At 38.7% G+C, this 23043-nt stretch overlaps 1 protein-coding gene across 1 annotated transcript in view; it reads left to right on the top strand.

The window, feature by feature from the left end:
- LOC103183180 (dual 3',5'-cyclic-AMP and -GMP phosphodiesterase 11A-like) overlaps positions 1-23043 on the top strand; it is a 129876-nt gene that overhangs the window by 11473 nt on the left and 95360 nt on the right. The window contains exon 2 of the mRNA XM_007900515.2: positions 12967-13125. Coding sequence (XP_007898706.2) covers positions 12967-13125 — 159 coding nt within the window. The remainder of the gene's footprint in view (positions 1-12966; positions 13126-23043) is intronic.

The following is a 23043-nucleotide window of genomic DNA, read 5'->3' as shown; positions in this document are numbered from 1 at the left end:
AGAGGCTTCCCCACACCTCAGGGATCATAGCTTCTCAGTAAGTCCCATTTGCACAAAACGAAGAGGTTAAAAAAAAACATATTATTTCAACAACTGAGCCCATTCCTTCTAATAGACAACCAAGAAGGTGCTAGACCCTGTCCATATGTTTAATTCCTCGAACAAGATAAATAATGAGAAACAAAACTTCCAAGAGTAAAAAAAGAATCTCATGGAAAAGCCTGGAATAGAAATGGAACATAAATAAATGTCTTTCTGATGTGCTTGAGCAGTGAGGATGGATGGCTGTAATTGATGATTGATGCTTGTAATTATGAATCAACAGAGTGATTGAAGCTTGAGTGCACTGGGGAGTCACAAGGTTATATTTTCAATTATGACTCTGTGAACTCCTGATATCCCATTATTGCTAAAACCATGCAACCTGAATCAGGTACCTATACTATCAAGGATGAATGGTTGAGTTAATTTGCACTATAGATTCACACTTGATTGTGGAGGCTCCAAGGTTCAGGTTATTCAAAGTTAAAGTTCAGGCTTCCGAGTTGCAGAACATAAATAAATATGGCCCTAGTTCAAATCCATGCTCCTTTGAGTCTGTGAAATCACTACGATGAAGCTTATAGAGAATGTTCACTTACAGCACAGAACAAGGGTAAAAACTGCCACTGTTGTGATTTATGGATAATTAAATCAGTTGAAATGCAACACTTAGTCCTCTCTCTAATAGATTACTAAAGTTACATTGTGTTTTTTAAAAGAGTAAACGTTTCTTTCAGTTGCAATCTGAGGCCTCAAATCATTTGTGGTCTTAAAATTTAAGAGTGTGGAATTGTGGAAAATTCTTAATTTGGAAGCCTGTTTTCCACAATTTTTTACAACAAACTTGGAAAATAAACCTTCAAATCAATTCACGTATACAGGGGCTCAATTTCTAAATTTGCAGATGACACAAAAATAGGGAGTGTAGCAAATAATGAAGAAGATTACAAGCAACTTCAGAGAGACAAATTAGTTGATTGGGCAGGGAAATGGCAAATGAAATTTAATGCAAACAAATATATTTTGGGAAGAATAAGGAAAACATGTAAATGTCAGGTAGTAAAATATTAAAAGGAGTGGAACAGCTGAGGGAATTGGGTGTTAATGTATATAAATCCTTAAAGGTGGGAAAGCAGGTGGACCCAGCTGTCAAGAAAGCTAATAGAATCTTAGATTTTATAAATAGGGGTATAGAATATAAACCCAAAGAGTTAATACTAGTTTTATATGCTGTAAATGTTAGTTAGCCTTCATTCAGAATATTGTGTTGAGTATTGGTCACTCTGCTGGAAGGTTGAGAGGTGACCTGATAGAGTTTTTTAAAATTATGAGGGGGTTTGATAGAGTCAATAGGGAGAATTACCCCCACTGGTTAGTGAGTCAGTGACTAGAGGGCATCAATTTAAGATAGTTAGCAAATGATGGGAGATTATAAGAATTTTTTTTCACAGGGTAATTAGGATATGGAATGCTTTGGTGCTTCAGGAAGAATCCATATTAGCTTTAAAAAGCGAACAAGCTAAATATCTTAAAAGGAGCCAACTACAAGAGGTAGGTAGGGAAAGGCAGGTAAGTGGGACTGAGAGGTTTGTTCTTAAAAGAGCCAACACAGATTTGATGAGCCGAATAACTTGTGCTGTAAATTCCTATGGTTCTATGATTCTATGGTCAAGGATCGAATGTAAGAATTTTCCATGTTGACGTTACTGACCTGCGTTTGCCTGCAAATACAAAGCCATTCCACCTCACAGTAAATCCTGCAAAGCAAGTCCTTTGAAGCATTTTTGGGCGTCCTCCCAACAATAAAGGTGCTATAGCAAATGTAAGAATTATTATTATGTTATGACAGTTTAAATCACTCTGTAGAGGTAGTTTCTAAGCTGTTGTCAGTATGGGTCAACCAGACCAAATACACTGTTAATTTGCCCATGAATGGATGTTACTTTTCTTAGTATGTTTGCACTTCCTAAAATAGCTATTTTCTGCAGTTTGTTGATATTTTGTTCACCAAGTATATTGTCAAGCTAATTCTGAATTGTATTATTATTATTGTTACTACTATAATGTTATGTAGGCAAGTGAGGCAATTGATTTACATTGGGAATATTCCATAAACACATTGGGAGGAGTAGTCAAATCAATTTGAATTTTTTGCTGGCGAATTTGGACTTGTGCTTTACCTGTGAATTTTTCAGATATTTTACCATTTACATTTTATTAAAAGAACACATAAACTCCATATAAAAAAAAACGAAAGATTTTAAGTGTCCAGCCAACTGTCAGGTTATTGAACTTTACATCTTGTTTAGTAAGAGAGATTATAATAATCATAATAATCATTCCACTTGATATAGCACCTTTCCACAACATTGAGAGGTCTTAAAGGGCTTCATAGGATATCCTGTAAAGAAATGTGACTGTGTGTGTATTTTGTAGGCAAATTATACGCATATTTTGTGGGCAGGTAGAGGTTATATACAGCATGTTGCTGAGCCCTGATATATTCTAAACACATTCAATAAATCAGTACACTTTTTTTGTATATGCCACTTTTAAGATGCTCTGACATTAAGGAAAAAAAGGGAAACTTAGAAAGTTTGCGTAAGTGCTAACAACATATGCCAAATTGTGTTGATGGATTCCTGTTGGTATTGTTAATTCTTCAATCATGCCACCTGCAGGAGGTTTCAGCATTCATTACCATAACATAAAACCAAACATCTTTCTCTTCTGTCAATGTATTAGTGAATTATGTTTAAATATATGAATTATTTTTTGAATTAGCCACGCTGTTCTAAGAATTATGCATGACTCCCTCTCACCATCTTTGCTGTCACAGTCTCAAGTATACCTCAGCATGAAATCTATTAATGTATATGAATCTAATGTTAATAATCTGCTTATTACTGTATGCTAGGTACTGAGACATTAATGGGCTCTTCACCAGTCCTTGGTAAAGTTAATGGCCTTTGTCTATGCTGCAAAATCTATGATGGCAAAATCTATCTGACCTTTCTTTTGATATAATCTGGGTGTGTAATTTATTCTTGAATACCAACAAAACCAAAGAGTGATCAGAAATCATTGTTTTTTTTAAGCACACTATGGCTTCAAGTTATTTTCTGAAACATCGAAAGAACTGAACCATAAAATTCTAAAATAACTAAGTGTTAGTGTGGTTCAAAGCTGCAGTCATCAATGTTTTTCAGTGTTAATAGAGCAGACTGAAAATTGATTTGTTGAATGTATTAGCATGGAAACGCAACAAAATTTATATATTTAATTTACATTTTTTTAGTAAGAAGGACATTTCAAAGCACTTCATTCACACAGCTGACTGAGAGCCTAAGCTGGGTGGGCTGGGAAGTTGATGGGGAGGTTGGAGAGAATGTTGAATGGTGAAAAGCGTGTTCGAAAAGATAGGTCACTGCACTACAACTCACTATAAAAAACCTGACTGATTGTAGAAATAACTCTCTTCAGCTTCTACTAAACAATGCAGCTTAATATATGCTTTGACATCTCATTTTATTGGTTAATGTGGTTCAAAAAAGTACTTGAAAAAGAAACATCAATGATGTAAATGTATGCAACATTAATTTCACAGATTTTTTTAGAATCACTAGGTAGAATAAAAACATGAGCCCTAAAGCACCCAGTGCTTCAAGTTATTTTGGGCATACAAAGGGTGAGAGATGCTGATATACTTTATGTAATAATAATAATCCTTGCATTTGATATAGTGCCTCATCACAGTATCGAGACTTCTCAAAGGATCTCACAGTGTAAAGTGGAATGACTGTATTTTGTGGGCGAAATGTCAACACAAGGTTTATACTGATTTTTTCGTACAATGGGAATAGTATTTTCAGGGAAAATAAAGCATTTCAGACCAAGCCTTAAACCATCTATTCTAGATTGATCTGAACAAAGAAAGTGGAAATTCAATTGAGAAACCATCTCAAATACAAAAATGAAGGGGGAGAGAAGGAGAATAATAGAATAAAAAGCTTTAGCTTACTTCTAGTATCCAATTTGCTTTTAATTCATAATCCATTCACAATGAGATAAAAATATTTTTTGCAGGAATTCAATCTTTTGCACAAAACGTGAAGCGAATCAAATTGTGCTGAGCTGAGCAGTTTATTGTTGTTGCCTCTTGTTCGCAGTGCATCATAAATTATTTGTTACTGAGTTCACTTGTGGATTGTGAAGTTTACTATTTTACAGCTCAGTTTGTTTCCAAATGGAAGTTATTGCTATAATTTTGTTCATAACACTATCCCAGAAACATCCATAAACTGAATAATCAATTATATTGGGGGATTGTTGGCCCTGGAGAAACTCCCTTCTGGCTTCAGATAGTGCCGGGGATCTACAACAATTTAAACTTTAAACTTTGCTGCTTAATGCAAGGAAAGCCATACCTTGCTTATAGGCATGATATCATATCTTCTATAAATAAATGAATAAATGCTGTACTAAGAAATCAGCTAGAACTCAAGGGATCTTAATCCTGCCTGACAGGGGTATCTTTTTTGATATATCTCCTGAAATCCACAAGGCCCCTCTTTTCAATCTCAATCTCCCTGGGGTGGGGGTGGGATTCTTGCTGATACATGTGTTAAAAATCATTAACTCCTCTTCAGGGCTGTTGAGATATTCATGCACCCAACCTCATGCATAAATTATAATTTTGTTTACGCTCAAAATACTTTTAAACCCAATATAGAAACGTTATTGCTTGTTTTATTTCAAAGAGTGAGGACGCTCAGATTTACAGAACTCTAGGCATTTCTGGTGGTAGAAAAGAGCACCATTATGATGGACTTCTTATTTACAAGGTTGTGTGGGTTTCCTCCGCTGAAGAATCTGAAGGAAGGTTTTGGAAGTAAGGGACTCAGCACTGGTAGTGAATGTTAGGTGGAGATGCCTGGGCTCTCTCTTGCTGGAAATGGACATCCCTTGGCACTTAAGTGGTGCAAAAGATCCACAAGGCAAAAGGTTCATCCATCACAGCTGTGACATCAGCATCCACAAGGAGAGAACCTGGAACTGCCGATGAACTCCCCAAACCAGCCATCACCATTTGATGCAAGTCCACTAATCCTGAACTTCTAAATTTACTGCTTCTTTGAGAGCCCTGAAATTGCTTCCCCCCCACTTCCAGGTCACCATCAATGGCTGAGCTTTCAGTTCCTACATCAATTACCTCTGGAACTCCCTCCTTCTACCATTCCGTCTCATTCCCTCTCTTACTGTTTTAGTCCCACCTCAAATCCTACCTCTTTGAAAGCACCCAGGACCACCTGAGCTGGGGTTGGGGTGGTGGGGGGGCGAAGGGAGGGGAGGGGAAGGGGGGTCCAAGAGGAGGGTTTTGAGGCGGGACTTGAAGGAGGCTAAGGAGGGGGTGAGGAGGAGTGACTGGCAGATGGAATTCCAGGGGTTTGGGGCAGAGTGGCTGAAGGCTCTCCCGCCAATGGTGGGGTGGGTGGGTCGGGGGACGTGGAGCAGGCCAGAGCCGGCTGAGCGGAGGGAACGGGTGGGTTGGTAGGGGTTTAGGAGAGGTAGGGTGGGGCGAAGCCATGGAGGGCTTTGTATGTGAGGACCAGGATCTTGAACTGGATAATCTGAAGGATAGAGAGCCAAAAGCGCTCAAAGACATTATCCTACATGAAGGGCATATATAAATGCAAGTTGTTGTTATTGTTGTTAGGACATGAAGGTTATGCCTTCTCTGAGAAGATAATCTAGAATGCAATTGAAATCAGACCACCCATCTTTAGCATACAACAATCAAATGCTGGTCCAGGTTGGTATTGCAACTTGGTTCACATATTTATAATGCGGGAGAAATAAGGGGATATTAATATTAGAAAATGGTGCATCATTTAACTTAATGGATCTGCCCTTGAATAATTTGCGCACTTCACATCTTTAGTCCACTGGTGGAAATTGTTTACTGTTGTATTAAACCCATTTTAGCAAATGCAATGTAGATTTTAACATCTTCTAGATAGATATGAGCATTAAGTATGCTATCTTCTGATTAATGAATGAATATTGGCTTGAAAATTGGTTTCAAGCTACTGAAATTGTTGCATTTGTTACAATTGCAATAGTGCTTCCATAACCAGAACAAATTCTATGTTATGCAAGAATTAATGTGACTGTAGTTTTATGCCACAGAGCAAATAAATCATTAAGTATTTGGCTTTAAGTTCTGCTGTTAGCCATTTCCAAAAATACCTGCACAAAATCCATTCAAGACAGGGGGCAATGGTTTCAAGGCAGGATTGTGACTCCCCTTGGCTCCCACTCCTAGTTCAGGCGCCCAGTCAGTATTGTCAAGCACCTTGAGGTGTCTTTCCGACATGAAAGACATAAATGTAAATTGTATTGTGAAGGGCATTTTTAGATCAGATGGAGTCCTGTAGCTCAGTGGTTAGAGCACTCGCTTTGCAAGCGAGAGACCTGAGTTCAATTCCAGGCAGGGCGAAACCTTGGGCAAGTTTCCTTACTCCACACGCCTAATAATAATCCCTCCAAAACCAAAAACAATATTAAATTGGTCATTTTCAATCTACGACTGTTTGTGGGACATTGCTGTGCGCAATTGGCTGCCGCGTTCGCCCACAAATATACAGTCAATTCACTTTCCAATGTGTTCTGTGAAACGCTTTGGGACGTCATCCCGACGTGAAAAGCGCTATGTCAAATGCAAGGATTATTATTATTATCAGATATCAGGAAATATTTATTTGCGTAGAAGATCATGAACAAGTTACCAGGAAGCATCGATAAACCAGGAAATGATGTGGAGGCCAAAATTAGCACTCTGAGACACTGATCCTATGTAGGGTGCTTTATAAATGCAAATTGTTCTTGTAATTGTTGTTGTTTAGTTGCTTGCTATTGGAGCTGAAACCTAACCATACACTAAACATCCTTCCCATCTCTGCAGCAAACCATACCTACCAATTTCAGAATGCCAGAACTGCAGTATTTCAAATGGTTTAATATCCCTTTATGCAGATCATTTTTCAAGTGGGAGACCGATCTTGAATATTAGCACAGTGGCTGTCTGAAATATTTTCTTATTGAGGCAGATAGCTTTTTTAAAAAAAATTGATTAAAAATTATTACTTTTTTTTGTGCCTGTTAATTTTTTCAATTTTTTTTGCTTTTCTCCATGTTCTTGTTAGTTTGCCCCTAATATGTATACAATCACTTTTCTTGCCGTAATTTACTTTAGCTTATTTGTTAACTTTCCTTGATTTATTATTATTAGCATACTGTAGTTTTCTGCCCTTCATATCTATAAGATACCCACAAAACACATAGTTGGTCCACTTTACAGTATATCCTAGAAATATAAAAATCTACAGTGCAGAAGGAGGTCATTCAGCTCCCACTAGTGCCACAAAGAATGGCGATCAATTCAATTCAATCCCACCGCCCCACCTTATCCCCATACCCTTTCAAGATCCTCTCTTTATATGCCTGTCAACTTCCCTCTTGAAAACTACAATAGACTCTGCCTTCACCACCCTACTCAATATGGTATTTCATATCCCAACAACTCTCAAAAATTACTCCTAAGTTCTCCTTTCACTGTTCTTGTGGCTATCTTATAACTATGTCCCCTAGTCACTGACTCCAATATCAATGGAAATAACTTCTCTCTATTTACTCTATCAAAGCCCCTCATGATTTTGTACACTTCTATCAGGTGCCCCCTAAACCTTTTCTGTTCTAAGGAAAACAGATCCATCCTCTCCAATCTCGCCTCATAACTGTAGCCCTTCATCCCTGAAATCATTCTCGAAAAAACTCTTCTGCACCACTCTAAAGCCTTAACATCGTTCCCTAAGTTGATGTGCCCAGAACTGGATGCATTACTCCAGTTTTGGTCCAACCAACAATTTATACAAACTTAGCATTATTTCTTTACTTTTGTACTCTATGCCCCTGTGTATAAAACCCAGCCTGTTATTAGCCTTCTTTACACCTTTTACAACTTGTGATGCACTTTCAATGACTTATGTGCCTGAACTTTTAAATCCCATTGCTTCTCAGCTCCTTGCAAGATACTGCCATTCAATATATACTCATCTTGTTTTTTCAACCAAAATGGATCACCTCACATATTGCTTCATTAAACTTCATTTGCAATTGATCAGATCATTGCGCTAATCTGTTTAAATCCTCTTGCAGTCTCTTGTCAACCTCATTGCTATTCATTATACTTCCTAGATCAACCACGAACGTTAATACCCTCAAGGTCATTGATATATATGGAAAAAAGAAGCTCCCAGCACAGTCCCCTGTGGCATCCTTCCTCCAACTGGAAAAACAACCTTTTAGCTCTGCTTTCTGTCTTTCAACTCTCCTATCCAATTTCCCCCTATTACATCTGCTCTGAGTTTCTTCATCAGTCTTCCGTGCAGCACCTTATCGAGTGGCTTTTGGAAATTCTATAAAGCGGGTTGGAATGGCCTCTTGATTGAACGGCTGTATACCAAATGCAAGGATTATTAATATTAAGGCAGAGCTATAAGTTTAGAAAGACCTGACATTCACCAATGGCACAACTTAGTAATAATCCTTACATTTGATACGGTGCCTTTTCATGTTGTTGAGATGTCTCAAGGCATTTCATAGAATTTTGCTGTGAAATGTATTGCTTGTGCATTTGTAGGAAAACACAGCAGCCAATTTGCCCACAGCAATATACCACAAACAGCCATAAAGTGAATGACCAATTTTATCTGGAGGATTATTTGCCAGGATACAGAGAGAAACTCCCTTCTCTTTTCACATAGTGCCATGTGATCATTAACATCTACCTGAACAGGCAGATGCGACCTTGGTTTAATGTCTCTAACCAGAAGGATGGAACCTTTGACAATGCAGCACACCACAGGCACTTGTGGCAGGAGAATCCAAAACAGGCAGAGTATCAGATAAATTTAAAGAGGTAGCTGAATAATAGGTCCCAAATCCAAGAAGGGACCAGGATTTGGGACCGGGTTGTATATAATGAGCATTGGTATAGTATTACAGAAAGTTTTATTACTGTAATTTTAATCTTAAAATTAAAAGTGAACATTTAAATTAAAAATGTAATGATTTTAAAGGGTTTGCCCATCATTGCTCCTTCGTCGTTTCCCTTCTGCTCTCTCGTCATACCTAAATTTTAATGGTGATGTCCCCCGCTCATATTTATCACACATAGTGATGCATTGCGGCTACTTAAGTCAGTTACAAAAAGGATTAACGAACCTTAGTCAAAATATATTGCTGCCAAACGATCAGTCAAGCTTTCCTGGGCTGAAGGCATCTCCATGTGATTTATTGTTATTTGGGAAAATGATCATGACTTTTCTTTTATTACCAAATTATTTTTTAAATGAGTTTGTATAGCAAGCAGGGCTCCAAAAGAACTAGGGAGAGAGGAATAAGGTAGAGTTTTACTATATTTTTACTTATATTAAATTTCACTCAATTACAGGTAGCACTAGCTTCTTCTCTGTCATCAAGATGGCACCACATGGAGTGATGCAGGCATTTGCTGTATCGGCAGGTCATTTTCAGACTAGTCGCCAATTTCTGTGGGAAATCAAGTGATTCCCCTCTACGAGTCTATGTTCTCGAGGTCTCAGTCTCAGAGTGAGAAGAGGAGAGAGATTATGATAATGCTATTGGTAGAGAAGGCTGTTTGTGTTTGTATTATTATAATGATAACATAGATTTCAAGGCATGAACACTGAGATGACTCTGCAACCCTAAATCACTTTCATGGTAAGCATAACAGCAGTAGGAAGCAGTGCTGGTACTCAGAGAAAAGTCAAGTAGGTCAGAGATAGGAATTCAATGTTTGTCAGGCAACTTTGAGACATGAGATTTATTAGAGGAGAGAGAGATAATCATTTTTTCAGCATAATAATGCTAAACTTAACCCCCACAATCTCCCCCCCTCCCCCCCCATTACGGATTGATGACATAATGGAATGTAGGAAATGCCTATTCACAAAAAAGGAAGAAGGTCCTAACCCATTTAATCTCATTTTCCTGAAATACCCACTGTGCTGTCCTTTCATTACAGCATCACTCTGTCTCTTAAATGGGTCCAGTGTCCTGGCTTCTACCACCCACCCTGGCCACCTCTTACAGAATTAACTTCTGTACAATGAAGTGCTTTCTGGTGTCTGTTCTGAAATTTGATGCACTTTCAGCCTCTACGTCCCAAACTCTGGAACACTCTCCCTCAATCCCTCGGCCAGAAGACCTTCCTCTTTGATACTGTGAAACGCTTTGAGACGTCGCAACAATTTCATAAGGCGCTATATCAAATGCAACAATTGGTATTAGTATTATTATACTTCTATCATGTCATTACGGACTCCCTAGCAAGTGGGAATAGCTTATTCATGCTGATGACAGCTATAGAGAAATCTAGGATGGCCTAGGCCATCCTGTCTTTCCAGCAGGAAGAACATAGTAAAGCATGAGGTAATTCAAAGGAACAAAGAGGGTACAGAATGAAAACTTTCAATAACTTTCCTTTCAAAAGTGAATCTTTCCCAAATCTTTTCACATCATACTTGTATGATTCAGGGTTAACAAAACGCAAAATACTGCAGATGCTGGAAATCTGAAACAAAAACAAAAGTCGCTGGGAACACTAAAAGAACTGTTCTGATGAAGGGTCGTGGACCCGAAACGTTTACTCACTTTCCTTTCTCCATAGATACTGCCTGACCTGCTGAGTGTTCCCAGCAACTTCTGTTTATGATTCAGGTAAAAGTAACATAAGAAGCATAATGTGATGCAATTTTCCAGGTGGTGATACAAATTCCTTTTTATTTAACTTAAGGAACAGTAAGTATCTGGAAACCCAGCACCTTTCCTGATGAACTTGATTCTTGTGCTGAGCTGAAATTCTGCAACTTGAATTTGGTTTATTTTTGTTCAAAGATACTGTCATGGTCCTGAAGAGCTAGTAAAATCTTAAATGATTGATATGGTCTATAAATAATACATATGATAAACTTAACTGAAAGGTTACTTTTTCAATGAGTCAAGCTGAGTCAGAGTTTCATTGGGGCTCTCAGTCCTGAAGTGAGGCAAATTGCATGGCACAGATATGATGGACCAAGTGGCCTCCTTCTGTATAAAAATGTTATGATCATTATCCACATGGATTGCTGCCACATAATTCAAAGTGCAATAGACTTTGTATTGCCTAATTTGCAAGGGATTGTAACATTTACAGCGGCACCAAGTGGCAGAACAACTGCTTTTCAAGAACAATTATTCTGGGATTCCAGATTCAGATTAATATCATGATGTTCACCTTGCAAAGAGAAGGAATTTTGAAATTGACAAGGAAAAAAAATCAAATGAATCTTCCTTGTTATATAACTAAAGATTTTTCAAAAGACATTTCTGCCACCTCACTGAGATGCGGGTACTATCAATTGCATCTATCTAACTGCTGGATTTATCAGTGCTCCTCGACTTCATTGCATGTGAAGGTATAAATGCAATTGCTATTGTTGGTGTATTAGCGGAACAGGCTCGATAGACTGAATGCTCGATAGATTCTTTTCTTGCAGTTATGTTTTCCTATGTTGTTAATACCTCTGGCCTGGTTCATTATTTGTGTAACGCTTTTTGATTCTGCTTCTCTGGTATCCGTTTGAAATCTGGCCCAAGTAGCCAAAGGTCATATGCGAGCTATAACAATGAGTTAACAGTGAGGTTATTTAACTGCAGAGAATCTTAACTGAACTTGACCATGTCTTCATCCAATGTCCTAACACCCGTATCCATGCATAAATACACTCTTTCCAGCACATGTCCCTCAATAGAAATAACATCTAATTTTTGCCCTCCCAAGGTCTGGATCACTAAGGAGAAATGTACTTTTTTTAACGTTAAAATTGAACACGAAGAGATTTAGCAGACTTCTCTTGAAATGAAGGCAATGAACATTTCTTGCTCACCTATAATTCTGACACAAATTAATTTTTAAGCTGCACATACCATAAAAAAATTGACAATTATGAGTGAAGAATATCATTGCGCCTCTAGCCACATATTACTTGATTACTATTGAAGACTGAGAAATACATTCTAAACTTCAGGGGTATTATTCTGCATTTAACAAATAACCTCCTAAATATCAGGTAGGTAAAATGGTTTATCTGATTCACTTGTTTAAATTCCTGGAAGAAAATGAGAGTTGCATGGATTGAACATCCACAGCTCTGGAACCACTAGAAGAAAAGCAGAGTACTGCAAATTTGATTTCAATGCAAACACTTAGCCACGTTTGTACTTAGTTTACTCTGAGCCATGAATGTACCAGACCTCAACCCATTTATAATAGTAATAAACCTTACATTTGATATAGCGTCTTATCAGGTCTTCGAGACGTTTCTAAGCGCTTCACAGAATATACTGTATATCTTGTGGGCAAAACGCAGCAGGCAATTGCTCACAGCAGTGTCCCACAAACAATCATGGATTGAGTGACCAATTTATTATTATCATTTTGCTTTGAAGGAATTATCCCTGGAAAAGTGATTTACCAGTTGACGAACATCTGGGTTCCTTCTTACTGCTAGGTAAACAGAGGCGTGTGGAGTAAGGAAACTTGCCCAACATTTCGCCCTGCTGAAAATAGAACCCAGGTCTCTCGCTTGCGAAGCAAGTGCTCTAACCACTGAGCTACAGGACTCCACATTTACTACTCTATGCTTGAGATTTGGCATAAGAACATAAAAGAAAAGATATTTGCTTTCCTTTAATGATTTATTACTATAAAATGGGTGGTTGTCATTTCTGTAATTGGCAAATTGTGTTTGTTTGCTTTCAGTCTGCAAAACAAATGTTTTCTTTTTCTCTTTTGCAAAGGACCACCGGTTCAGTGATGAAATCGACAAGCTGACTGGCTACAAGACTAAGTCCATCCTCTGCATGCCAATTCAGAACAGTGATGGCGAGATTATTGGGGTGGCACAAGCCATCAACAAAAACCCTGCGGGTGCACCTTTCACCGATGATGATGAAAAAGTAAGGACTTATCCTGACAGTTTTAGAATTCGTCAGCCAGAAATAATTTTCAGTAGAAGTTGTGCTATTTACTTTTCATTTCATGTACGAAATGTGAAATGTTCATGTTCTAATCAAGTAAGGTCAAGTTAGCTCCATTTCGTAATGGAATTAAAGCTTTGTTTTGATTTTCTGGGAATTGCTTTCTGGAAATAAGGTAGCTTTCATAATTTCACCTATTGGGATGTGTTAATTAACATTGATTTTAATTATCAAATTATTGGTAAATATGTTCAACAAGGCCAGTCAATAATAAAGCCATAGCTCGTCCGCCCCAACACATGCACACGCACACACGTACAAATACTATATTCCCCCCATGGCTCAGACTAGTTAAAATGGTTAGGACCAGAGCCCAATTGAAACTGGCATGCAGAATGCCAGTGATCATTATCATCACTTTTACAATGCTGAACTGAAGTCTGGAAATATGGAACAAAAGAGGCGAAATGCAACCTCTGTCACTTTTACACTACAATTGATTTTCACAAAGTTTGTACATTGGCTGGAGAATAAAATCTGCTGATTGAACAAGGAAAGGTCATGTAAGCGGAGTTACAGTAGTCACCGCACCTTAATGCTATATTTAAATGTTATTGCAAAGTTATGATTAAGCTTCAAAAACACTTTTCACCTCAGGGCTCTACCCTAGGTACCCTCGTTTTCCTCATCTACTCTCTTGGTGACATCATCTGAAGACATTGTGCAAATTTCCACATGTAAGCTGGTGATACCCCAATCTATCTCTTTGCTTCCACCCTTGTGTCGGCTCCATTGATGTTCTGACCACCTGGGTGTCAGACATCACAGACTAGATGAGTCTCAACTTTGTGCAGCTCATCTTAACATGGATAAGATGGAAGCTATTCTCTTTGGTTCCCACAACACTTCCTTAATTGGGCTCTGATACCTCAGCCTTTTCAGTTGCTCTCTTCATCTCACTGTGCCAAGGGGCAATCTTGATACTCTGTTTGACTCTCAGCTCTTTTTATTGCTTAACGTCTGATCAAGTGTTACTGTCTTAATACGCTCTTTACTGCCTAACTTTTCGTCGTTTATGAATATATTCATATTATACATACCGATTGTGCATTATAGTACATATAATAATAATAATAATAATAATCCTTGCATTTGATATAGCGCTTTTCACGTCGGGAGGACGTCCCAAAGCGCTTCACAGAACACACTGTAAAGTGAATTGACTGTATATTTGTGGGCGAACGCAGCAGCCAATTGCGCACAGCAGTGTCCCACAAACAGTCATATGGATTGAAAATGACCAATTTATTATTGTTTTCGGTTTTGGAGGGATTATTATTAGGCTCTGTGTGGAGTAAGGAAACTTGCCCAAGGTTTCGCCCTCTGCCTGGAAATGAACTCAGGTCTCTCACTTGCAAAGCGAGTGCTCTAACCACTGAGCCACAGGACTCCACAATGACAACTCGGGGGGTGGGTCAGGGCAGTGAAGGGCAACACTCAGATAGTGATGTGTACATTTCTATTGTTAATATGCCATCTTTGATCTTCACAGAATAGAGGACAATACAGTGAAATGTTTGCTGCATTAAACAAGCACCTTAAGCTAGAGCACAATCCCAACACCGCCATTACTTAAAGCAAGCAGCAGCACAAACTCATGCACTGTCGGAGATGTAGACATTACTGAGGAAGTACAGGGTAGGCACTGAAGACAAAGGATTAGCAATAGTGGAAGATGATGAGGAAATATCTGGTAGAGGAGAGAGCCCTAGGAGGTTGCATGCCCTAACTAAATTGAGGGGGGGAAAATCGGCCTGCTTTCAATCACAGAGTGATAGTACAGCAGAGCAACGTTGGAGTCATATGCCTCAATTCAAGTAATACTGGCCTTATATTCAGTTATTCTACACCATCCTCACAGTGGTGAGTAAAAAGTGCTGTAGCTTTTCAGTGCTTGCTGTTCATCACACAATTACAAGACTTTGAATTCGATTGGATCTCGAGTCTGAGATGGAGTCTGGAGCACTTTTTGAGTGCCATTAATAATCAAATGTCACTGGTCATCTGCCTGTAGGATATCATTGAGAGCATGGGCATTTTTGAGAATAGATACTGCTTTACCCCTTCCAGGAGGATTTTGTTTTTTTTTAGATTTATAGCTCAAAATATGTAATTATTTTTATTATATTAAATTGCTGAAACTTAGCAGATTCCGATTAGTGTTCCTAAGATGTCTGGCCAAAGGGCAGGCCATTGGAATTTAAAGAGCTGCCAAAATCTAATAAACTGCTGAACCAGGCTGAATGGCCAATGTCTGCTTCTGTTTTGCTATGCTCCTAAAAATAACAGTGATACCGAAGTTTAGATGCAGAAAAGCATACTAGTACAATTAAAATTCTCCTACAGTAAAAACTTTGCAAATATTTTACTGTTTGCCGACAAATGAATACTCCAGATAGTTACTGATTACTACTGAAAACTTAAATGGTCCCAATAACAAAACCAGCTGTCTGTCAGCTGAATATGATTTTGTGGTGAACAGGTGTGGATTGTAATGGGTGTTTGTCACCAGTTGTACAGTTAGCTGTCTATTAAATCCAGCAATAACATTCCAAAAACATTTACAACCAATGGCTTACACTTTATTGAAATCTTGCTGGGTTGGTCTTTTGTTCCATTGAGGATTTCAATTCAGATAAATATCTATTTTTTAAAATATGGATGAAAGAAACTCCAGTGTTACAGTTTCCAACAGAACTCAATATACTTGTTCAGTTGTTTTTTTGGTCAACTGGCTTTCGACACATGAAGAAACCTATTATCGTGCTTAAGAGTATCCAGGAAAAACTGGATGAGCTCCATGCATCCCACCTACAGATGGAAATTGCCGAAGTATTTATTGTAATGGAATGTGCACTCTCTCCCTGGAAGGCCGCATCCTGCTTACCTAATTCCAGAAGTTATATTATTAGGTGCAAGTTGGCAAGAACCAAGGCTTGGCTAGATGCGTTGTGTCGTTGTGGTACTGCTGGAGTGTATTCAGCTGAAACTGCATAGTTTGCCATTGAAAGCATTGTCTGACAAGCTTTCCTGCTGTTTGTCCAGCTACCCGTTAGGGCTTTGGCTTGCCCTGGAATACTGAGAACCCACCTGGCTCTGGAACTGGAACTACTGAGATCGCCACAGTGGGCTCATTTCCGCCATTCCATTGCCAAACATGTCACTTTGGAGCCAAGTGTTAATAATCTCCACTCAATGCTGCAGTACTCAGTGCTGTACATAGCATTCTATATGAAGTACCATAGCCTCACATATGATGCACATTCTTAATGCCTCACTCCTTGGTGGAGAAATGTGCTGTCGTGGTTCACCCACAAAATATACAGTCGATTCACTTTACATTATATTCTGTGAAGCACTTTGAGAAGTCTCAACGATATGATAAGGCGCTATATCAAATGCAAGGATTATTATTATAAAGGATCCTAAGTACAGAACACATCCCAATAAAAAACTCCTCATTATATCACTGTGTATTTTGTGGCCCAAACAATACTTTCTTAAGAGATAGTATAGGGTACTGTCTAGTGTTGACTATTTCTTGAGTTGTTACTCGAAGAGCAACTCAGAGAGGGGATTAGTCAAATCTTGCAGCATGTATTGCAGCTGCAAGTGATTGATTTCTTATTTTCCCTCAAAATTTGAAGTTGTATCGTATCAGTGTGTCAATTTAAAAAAGTATTTTTAAAAATGTAACTGCTAAAAACTACCACAGGGTGGCAGAAGATACTTTTTCATTGAGAAAAAGTTACTACAGATGTGGAGTGGTTAGATTTCAAGTACCGCCACCATTGGAAGCTGAAGGGAATTGTCATTCCTTCAGTCGAACTATGCGCAATGGGATTTGTGCTTTGAAGCAACGTGTTGCTGATGCTTGAATTAGTAATGTTCATGCAGCTCAGATCTTGTCCACTTTGTCAAAAGGAACACTTTGAAATTCTAGATTTGTATCAGCCTGAATTATGCATCTGAAAAGAAAACTTGGTTTTGCAGTCTTCCTGACACAATGGTGGCTTTACATTATGTATCTTTATGCAGACATTATGTATCTTTGTGTGCAAAACTTGTAAGCATCTTTTTGAGGAAAGGGCATCAGAGAAGTGCTTTTATTATTCCAGATCATTTTAGGTATTGTGTAAATGCCCTCATATTTTATAAGTATACAATGTACAGAAGGAGCGTGTCTCCTCAGATGCTTCTCAGTCGCACTGACAGACGTTATTCGAGGAGCTGATTATGCCCACTCCAGGATGCGCCCAACAAATCCCAGAAAATCCTATGTGCTGTATTCAAGGTGCAGCCTGAGAATGACGTTTAGGGATCTAAACTCAACTGATTTAGCAATATAGACCATCATCCTCATTGGATCCATTACTTTGGTATCGGTAGAGGTGATTTTAGAGTTTTTGCTCATACCTAAAAAATCAACATCTGTGACCACAGTCACCTTCCCCTCTCTCAGTGTCCAAACCCGCCCTTATGGAGCAGTCCGAAAGATTATTCTACGTGAAGGGCACTATATTACAGTAAATGCAAGTTGTTATTGCGTATGCTGTTTTTTCCCTTATTGAGGGTAATGTAGGTTATGGCCTACAGGAAAGAGTGAGCAGAGGGAATTTATCAAAGTGCCTCTCAGAAAGAAATACTTTAGGAACTTCCCTGTTAGAAACTCAAATACTTCAAGTTCAGTGGGTGATTATGTCATTATCGGAACAATTATGTTCTCTTCACCCATACCCATATCCCACCTGTGAACATAACCTATTCAAATAAAACCAGACGCACCAATTTTACCCTGATATTTTTTCTCATTTAACTTAGGACTGCTAATGGTGTTCTCATGATTCTTGCTCCTGAATTGTAGAATGCTTCTTGTCTTTAATCATCTCTTTTCAAAGTCCTGATAAGGTTGGGAGGAGGGGGAGACAATGAAATCTGGCAGCTGATTCATTACCAGTGATAGGAGCACAAACAGGGTTCTATGGACTCTCTACTGCATGAAGTAGGGTATATAGAGCTTCAGCACCAACTGTGTTGCTCTGACTGCTGAATAACTGTGAAGCCACGACACATGCGACTCTTGTAAAATCATCTGGCCCGAGAGAGGCATAATTTCACTTAAAAAACATATCTATTGGAGTTCAACAGTAATAAGAGACTGCAACTGTGCCCCCTCTCCCAGTCAGCACCACCAGCAGAGTAGATGATGGATGTGCTGCTGTGAAGGAAGAGAAGGTGCAGTGAGTTAATCTAACTCTAACCAGCAGGAGTACACTGATTCTTGGAGCATTATAACTCTTCAGTCATTTTGGATCCCTTAACAGGTTAACAGTGGGAAAGTAATGTAACATAATCATGGACTTTGCTTCTATTTGACTCAATCTTACTATAGGGACATTCAGGAGAAAGAAATACTTAAAAATACACTAGGAATGAATGGTCACCTGAATCTCCAGCCCAAAATAGCCTGAATTGAATACGTTCAAGTCAATTGTGTTCAAATTAGACCCTTTGGGTTCAGATCGTCCCATCTTTTCAACGAAAACACATTCAAAGAGAGAGAAAAATATGGATTACAATCCTTTTCCATAGTTTGCTAGAAATAAGGAGTCAGTGGGTCAGAACTAACTATCAATGGATGCAACAATAACTTGTGGCCTTTACCCAGGGTAAAGTGAAATTCAGAACTGGTGTGAAATGCTGCTGGCTGATAATTTCACTGACATTTCTGATATACAATTACAGCAGAGCACACCACCAAAGCAGATAACCTTACTAGTAGAAATATATATCATTTTTACATTTGGTGGGAGTATTCTCTCTAACTACCTGGCTGTCCAGTGATAAGTCTAGATTCTGTACAATAGTGAACATGTATCCATATTTCTGGTGGGGTTGAAAGAACAGTTATTCTGAGATGGATATCTAAAGCTATTATCTGTATACAAGAACCCTGTGGTAATGTAGTTGCCTGGTTCCAATGGTTCAGCGACCACGTAATAGTGTTAAAGTGATGTCAATGGCAATTTGATGAGCCAGAAGTTGGGTATGTTTTAGCATTGGTAGTTGGTTACACAGCACCATGTGTTTTGTGCTTTGGTATAGTGAGTGTCTAAGTTTCACCCTTTAACTGAACTTGTGCTTAATTGGGGTGTGATATAACAGGACCACTGTATACATAGTGGCAAGAATGTGTTCATATTTCTTGGTCTGGGGGTTGTGTGTGTGGGTGGGGAGAGGGGGATTATTAGATATGTGTGCTGTGCAGGTCTTGAGGGACCTGGCACACACTGACACAGTGTTGGGATTAAGTTCTGTGGTTTTAGGGCTGTTGATGTGAAGGAAGCCCTTCCCTTGCAAAAGAAAAAAGGTCATTCATCAGCACATATCAAATACAGCTCTGTGCGTTCGTGGTTTGGGCCTCCTGTTGGCAAATCCAGCTGTTGACAGCGCAGAGCAATTTTATCAGCAGGAGGCTGCAACCAACATAGTTGTAGCCAAGAAACATGACTCCTGCCTACCCAAAGCCTTGCTCCTTCTTCTCCACCCCGCTCCCCCCGGACTGGTAATATGTTTTGCCAGCACTTATTGGTGTAGTGCCTCCTCTATCATTGTGATGAATTGTGGGGAAAACTTGATTTTTTTAAAAAAAAGCCTGATTGTGCAAGCTGTTGCATATGGCTAAAAAAGTGGTTTCCAAAACAAATCGCATAATTTATAGTGACTAAAAGGAAATGAAGGTTGCATTCATTTAATTTCCATTGCTTTTTTTTAAATAGAGAAAGCTGGTGTGACCTTGCAGAGAAATGTAGTTTTTTCTGGACCTTTGCTCCACCTCTGTAAAATTATAGTGTACGCTTCTGCCCCAAGGTTGTTAACCCATCAAATGCTGGCTCCCCAAGCCCTTGTATTTGACAACTTACATGTAATACTTTCTGCAATTAGGTGAAAGCAGGGTGTGTACCTCCTGGAAGAGAGTGCACACTCCATTCCGAAGGGAAATTACCCTGCTTATTTGGAACTCTTAATAGTTCTCTCTGGATACTGTTAAGCATGATGATGGAATTCCATGTGTGTCAGACATGCCGGGGTAACTACACCCAGAGTCATAGGAATAACAGGGTAGAAGGAGGCCACTCAGCTTAGCAAGTCATTGCTATCTAGAATTGCAACTCTCAATTGGAACTCTCAATTCTCGTTCCATTCACTGCTCTTTCCCCGTACCCTTTATATCCTTCATATCTTTATTTATTTCCCTTTTTAATCTTGTTATGGTCTCAGCCTTGTTAGCAACTTGTGACAAAGAATTCCATATTCAATAACTCTCTGTATATTTTTTTTTCAAACCTCCCCTTACCTCTTCCTGGCACAACTCTGAGCTTAGGCCCCCAAGTTACCAATTTTATAGGCTGTGAAAATAATCTTTCGCTATGTTGGTGTCTCAAAATATTAGAAGGAGCTGATACTTTCTTTGCAGTTTTCGTCTTTGTTCTTTTTCAGACACTGGGCAATGAGGGTGTAACAAAATAATTCCACCACTGATGTTAACAAAGATTGCCATATTACACTACTGCTGCTTTGCCTGCTTACTCACATCACTTTTGTCAAAATGACCTCACCCTTGGACTGCTACATTGCTTGTACTCAGCACCCCTTTGAGTGTTTTAGAGACATCCCACATAAACATTCATCTCATGTTGACGGCTGGAGTTCTCATGTCAAGCAACTCATATTGATAGGAACAGCAATATACATAGGAAACTTTATTTAGTTCCTCATTTTTTGTAGAAAAAATTACAAGCACTGGCAATCATGACAGTACAAGGGAGGATAACTAAAATAGAAGCTGGAAAGAAATATCACAAATATCTCTCCACAGACAACACCCTTTCTACTCTGTATTCTACTGGGCTGGTGGAGTGAGCCTGAATAGACCGCAATATCTGCTGGCTGATCAAGATTCTGCATCTGTAAATATCCACCTTCCCGCAGGAAGTCACTTTATTTTCACAGACCCTGTGAACATCACCATCTTTGTGAGGCAGATGGCCATTGGAACAGCTTCCTCCACCTCTCATACACAGATACCATCCTCAAATAGAGCAAATACCTCACCTTATGAAAACTAGACTGGTCAAGTGTCTCCTTCAATGGAACCACTCCAAATAGGCATGGACAGGGGTAAGTGACGGATAAGGTGGTAGGTGACAGGGGTAATACTTTCACCTTCGACTGTGGAAGCAATGAAGTACATTACAGCATTTTTGGAGGAACTAAGAAGAAATCAACATGGTTAACAATAAATAATTGCCAAGAAACCTCACGCAAACCTTGAAAGAAGAAACCCTTAAGTAACTCCTGATTAATGTTTCTTCTCATGTTGACTTACAGACGACTACCAAGATCATCACTTTAGTTCAGCACTAAATGGCTTTTGGAGAGTGATAACCCAAATTTGCACTTTATCTTTTCTTCATGTGCCGAACAATTAGACATATGAATTAACAAAATACCTGGACTTTGGAACCTCTTGTGTATGTAAGTTATTTATGTTTACCCACAAAATTACCATATCTATCTTTCAGTATTTTCCCATGTAGCTAATTTTTGGTATGTCCATCCAAGTATTCAAATTTGTGATTACTGTGAAACTTTACTGTATAGAGCTTCAGCTAATTTTATAAGAGTAAGAGTTTTCATTAAGATTCTGGCTGTGAAAGAGAACAACTTTGCTGCCATGTAAAACAAAAAGGCTTGTGTGTATTGGATATCGGATCTGGAAAGCTTTCCAACAATTCTCTACAAAAGTTCTTAACATACTACCTTCTCTTCGTGAGCTGAATGGAGTTAATGTTCATGTCATTTCATGCAAAATGAAATGACAGTTTTACTGTAGGAATCTGATGTTTTATTTGCAGGTCACAAAATATTACTGAAGCAGCAGGGCATTATTGTCCTAAAGGTTTACACATGTTGAACTTTTTGGACTTGCTGGTTTTGTTTTGCAGCACATACAGGCGGTAAAGAAACAATATAATTGAAGAAAGAGTTAGAACCAACTCATAGCTATTACTTTTATAGTACATTGAAAGTATTGAAACATGGGGCTGAAACATGCAACATTTAATAACAGATCTCAAGGGAAAATGATCACATTGAATTTATTATGAAACAGATTCTTCCTTATTATGATTAAAGAAGGAAGAATATTCCCTCTAGAGTTAGCTAGCTGATCCATTTTTAATTTTTAAAAGTTTTGATGAGTACAAAGACCTGGGAAATGGAATGTTAATAAATTTCAGTCCTTCCTAGTCTAGCTGTGCTGCATTCCTTTGCACCCTGCAGTCAAATGATTTAAAAGTTACTGAATAAACTCGCTGAATAGCTAAAGTTTTTATGAACTTCCTTTTTGGAATGTTCTTTTACCACTAATGTGATCTCTAAGCTGAGCCTGAAGGGCTTTGATCCAGAATTTGAAAACCCATATCTTCCAGTTAATTGGTGTCAGCCTTTTCTGTGAGATTGGTTTGACTGTTACTGACACAATGCCACAGCTTGTCTTGGCCCATTTACAACTCTCTGCTGTGCCGGTATCAACTTGAAGCCGTCAATCTCCTTATCAAAGCCTTCCTTTAGGGAATGGATTGCTGTTTCTAGCTGCTGTAAGGTAGTATGCTCTTAGTAATCAAACCTTACAGAATGGATTCATCTTACAAAACCAACAAACAGCAACCCACTTTACTTCATACAACGCTGTAACCCTTTGAGGGTGGGGTTAAATAAACCATACATGCGGTTTCAATCCTCCATGTCAGCTACTTTCTTGTTGGGAGACAA

This window comes from Callorhinchus milii, unplaced genomic scaffold (genome assembly GCF_018977255.1).
Source record: "Callorhinchus milii isolate IMCB2004 unplaced genomic scaffold, IMCB_Cmil_1.0 Scaffold2, whole genome shotgun sequence".
Taxonomy (NCBI): domain Eukaryota; kingdom Metazoa; phylum Chordata; class Chondrichthyes; order Chimaeriformes; family Callorhinchidae; genus Callorhinchus; species Callorhinchus milii.
The sequence above is the reverse complement of the archived record's forward strand: the minus strand, read 5'-3'. Positions and strand labels throughout refer to the sequence as shown.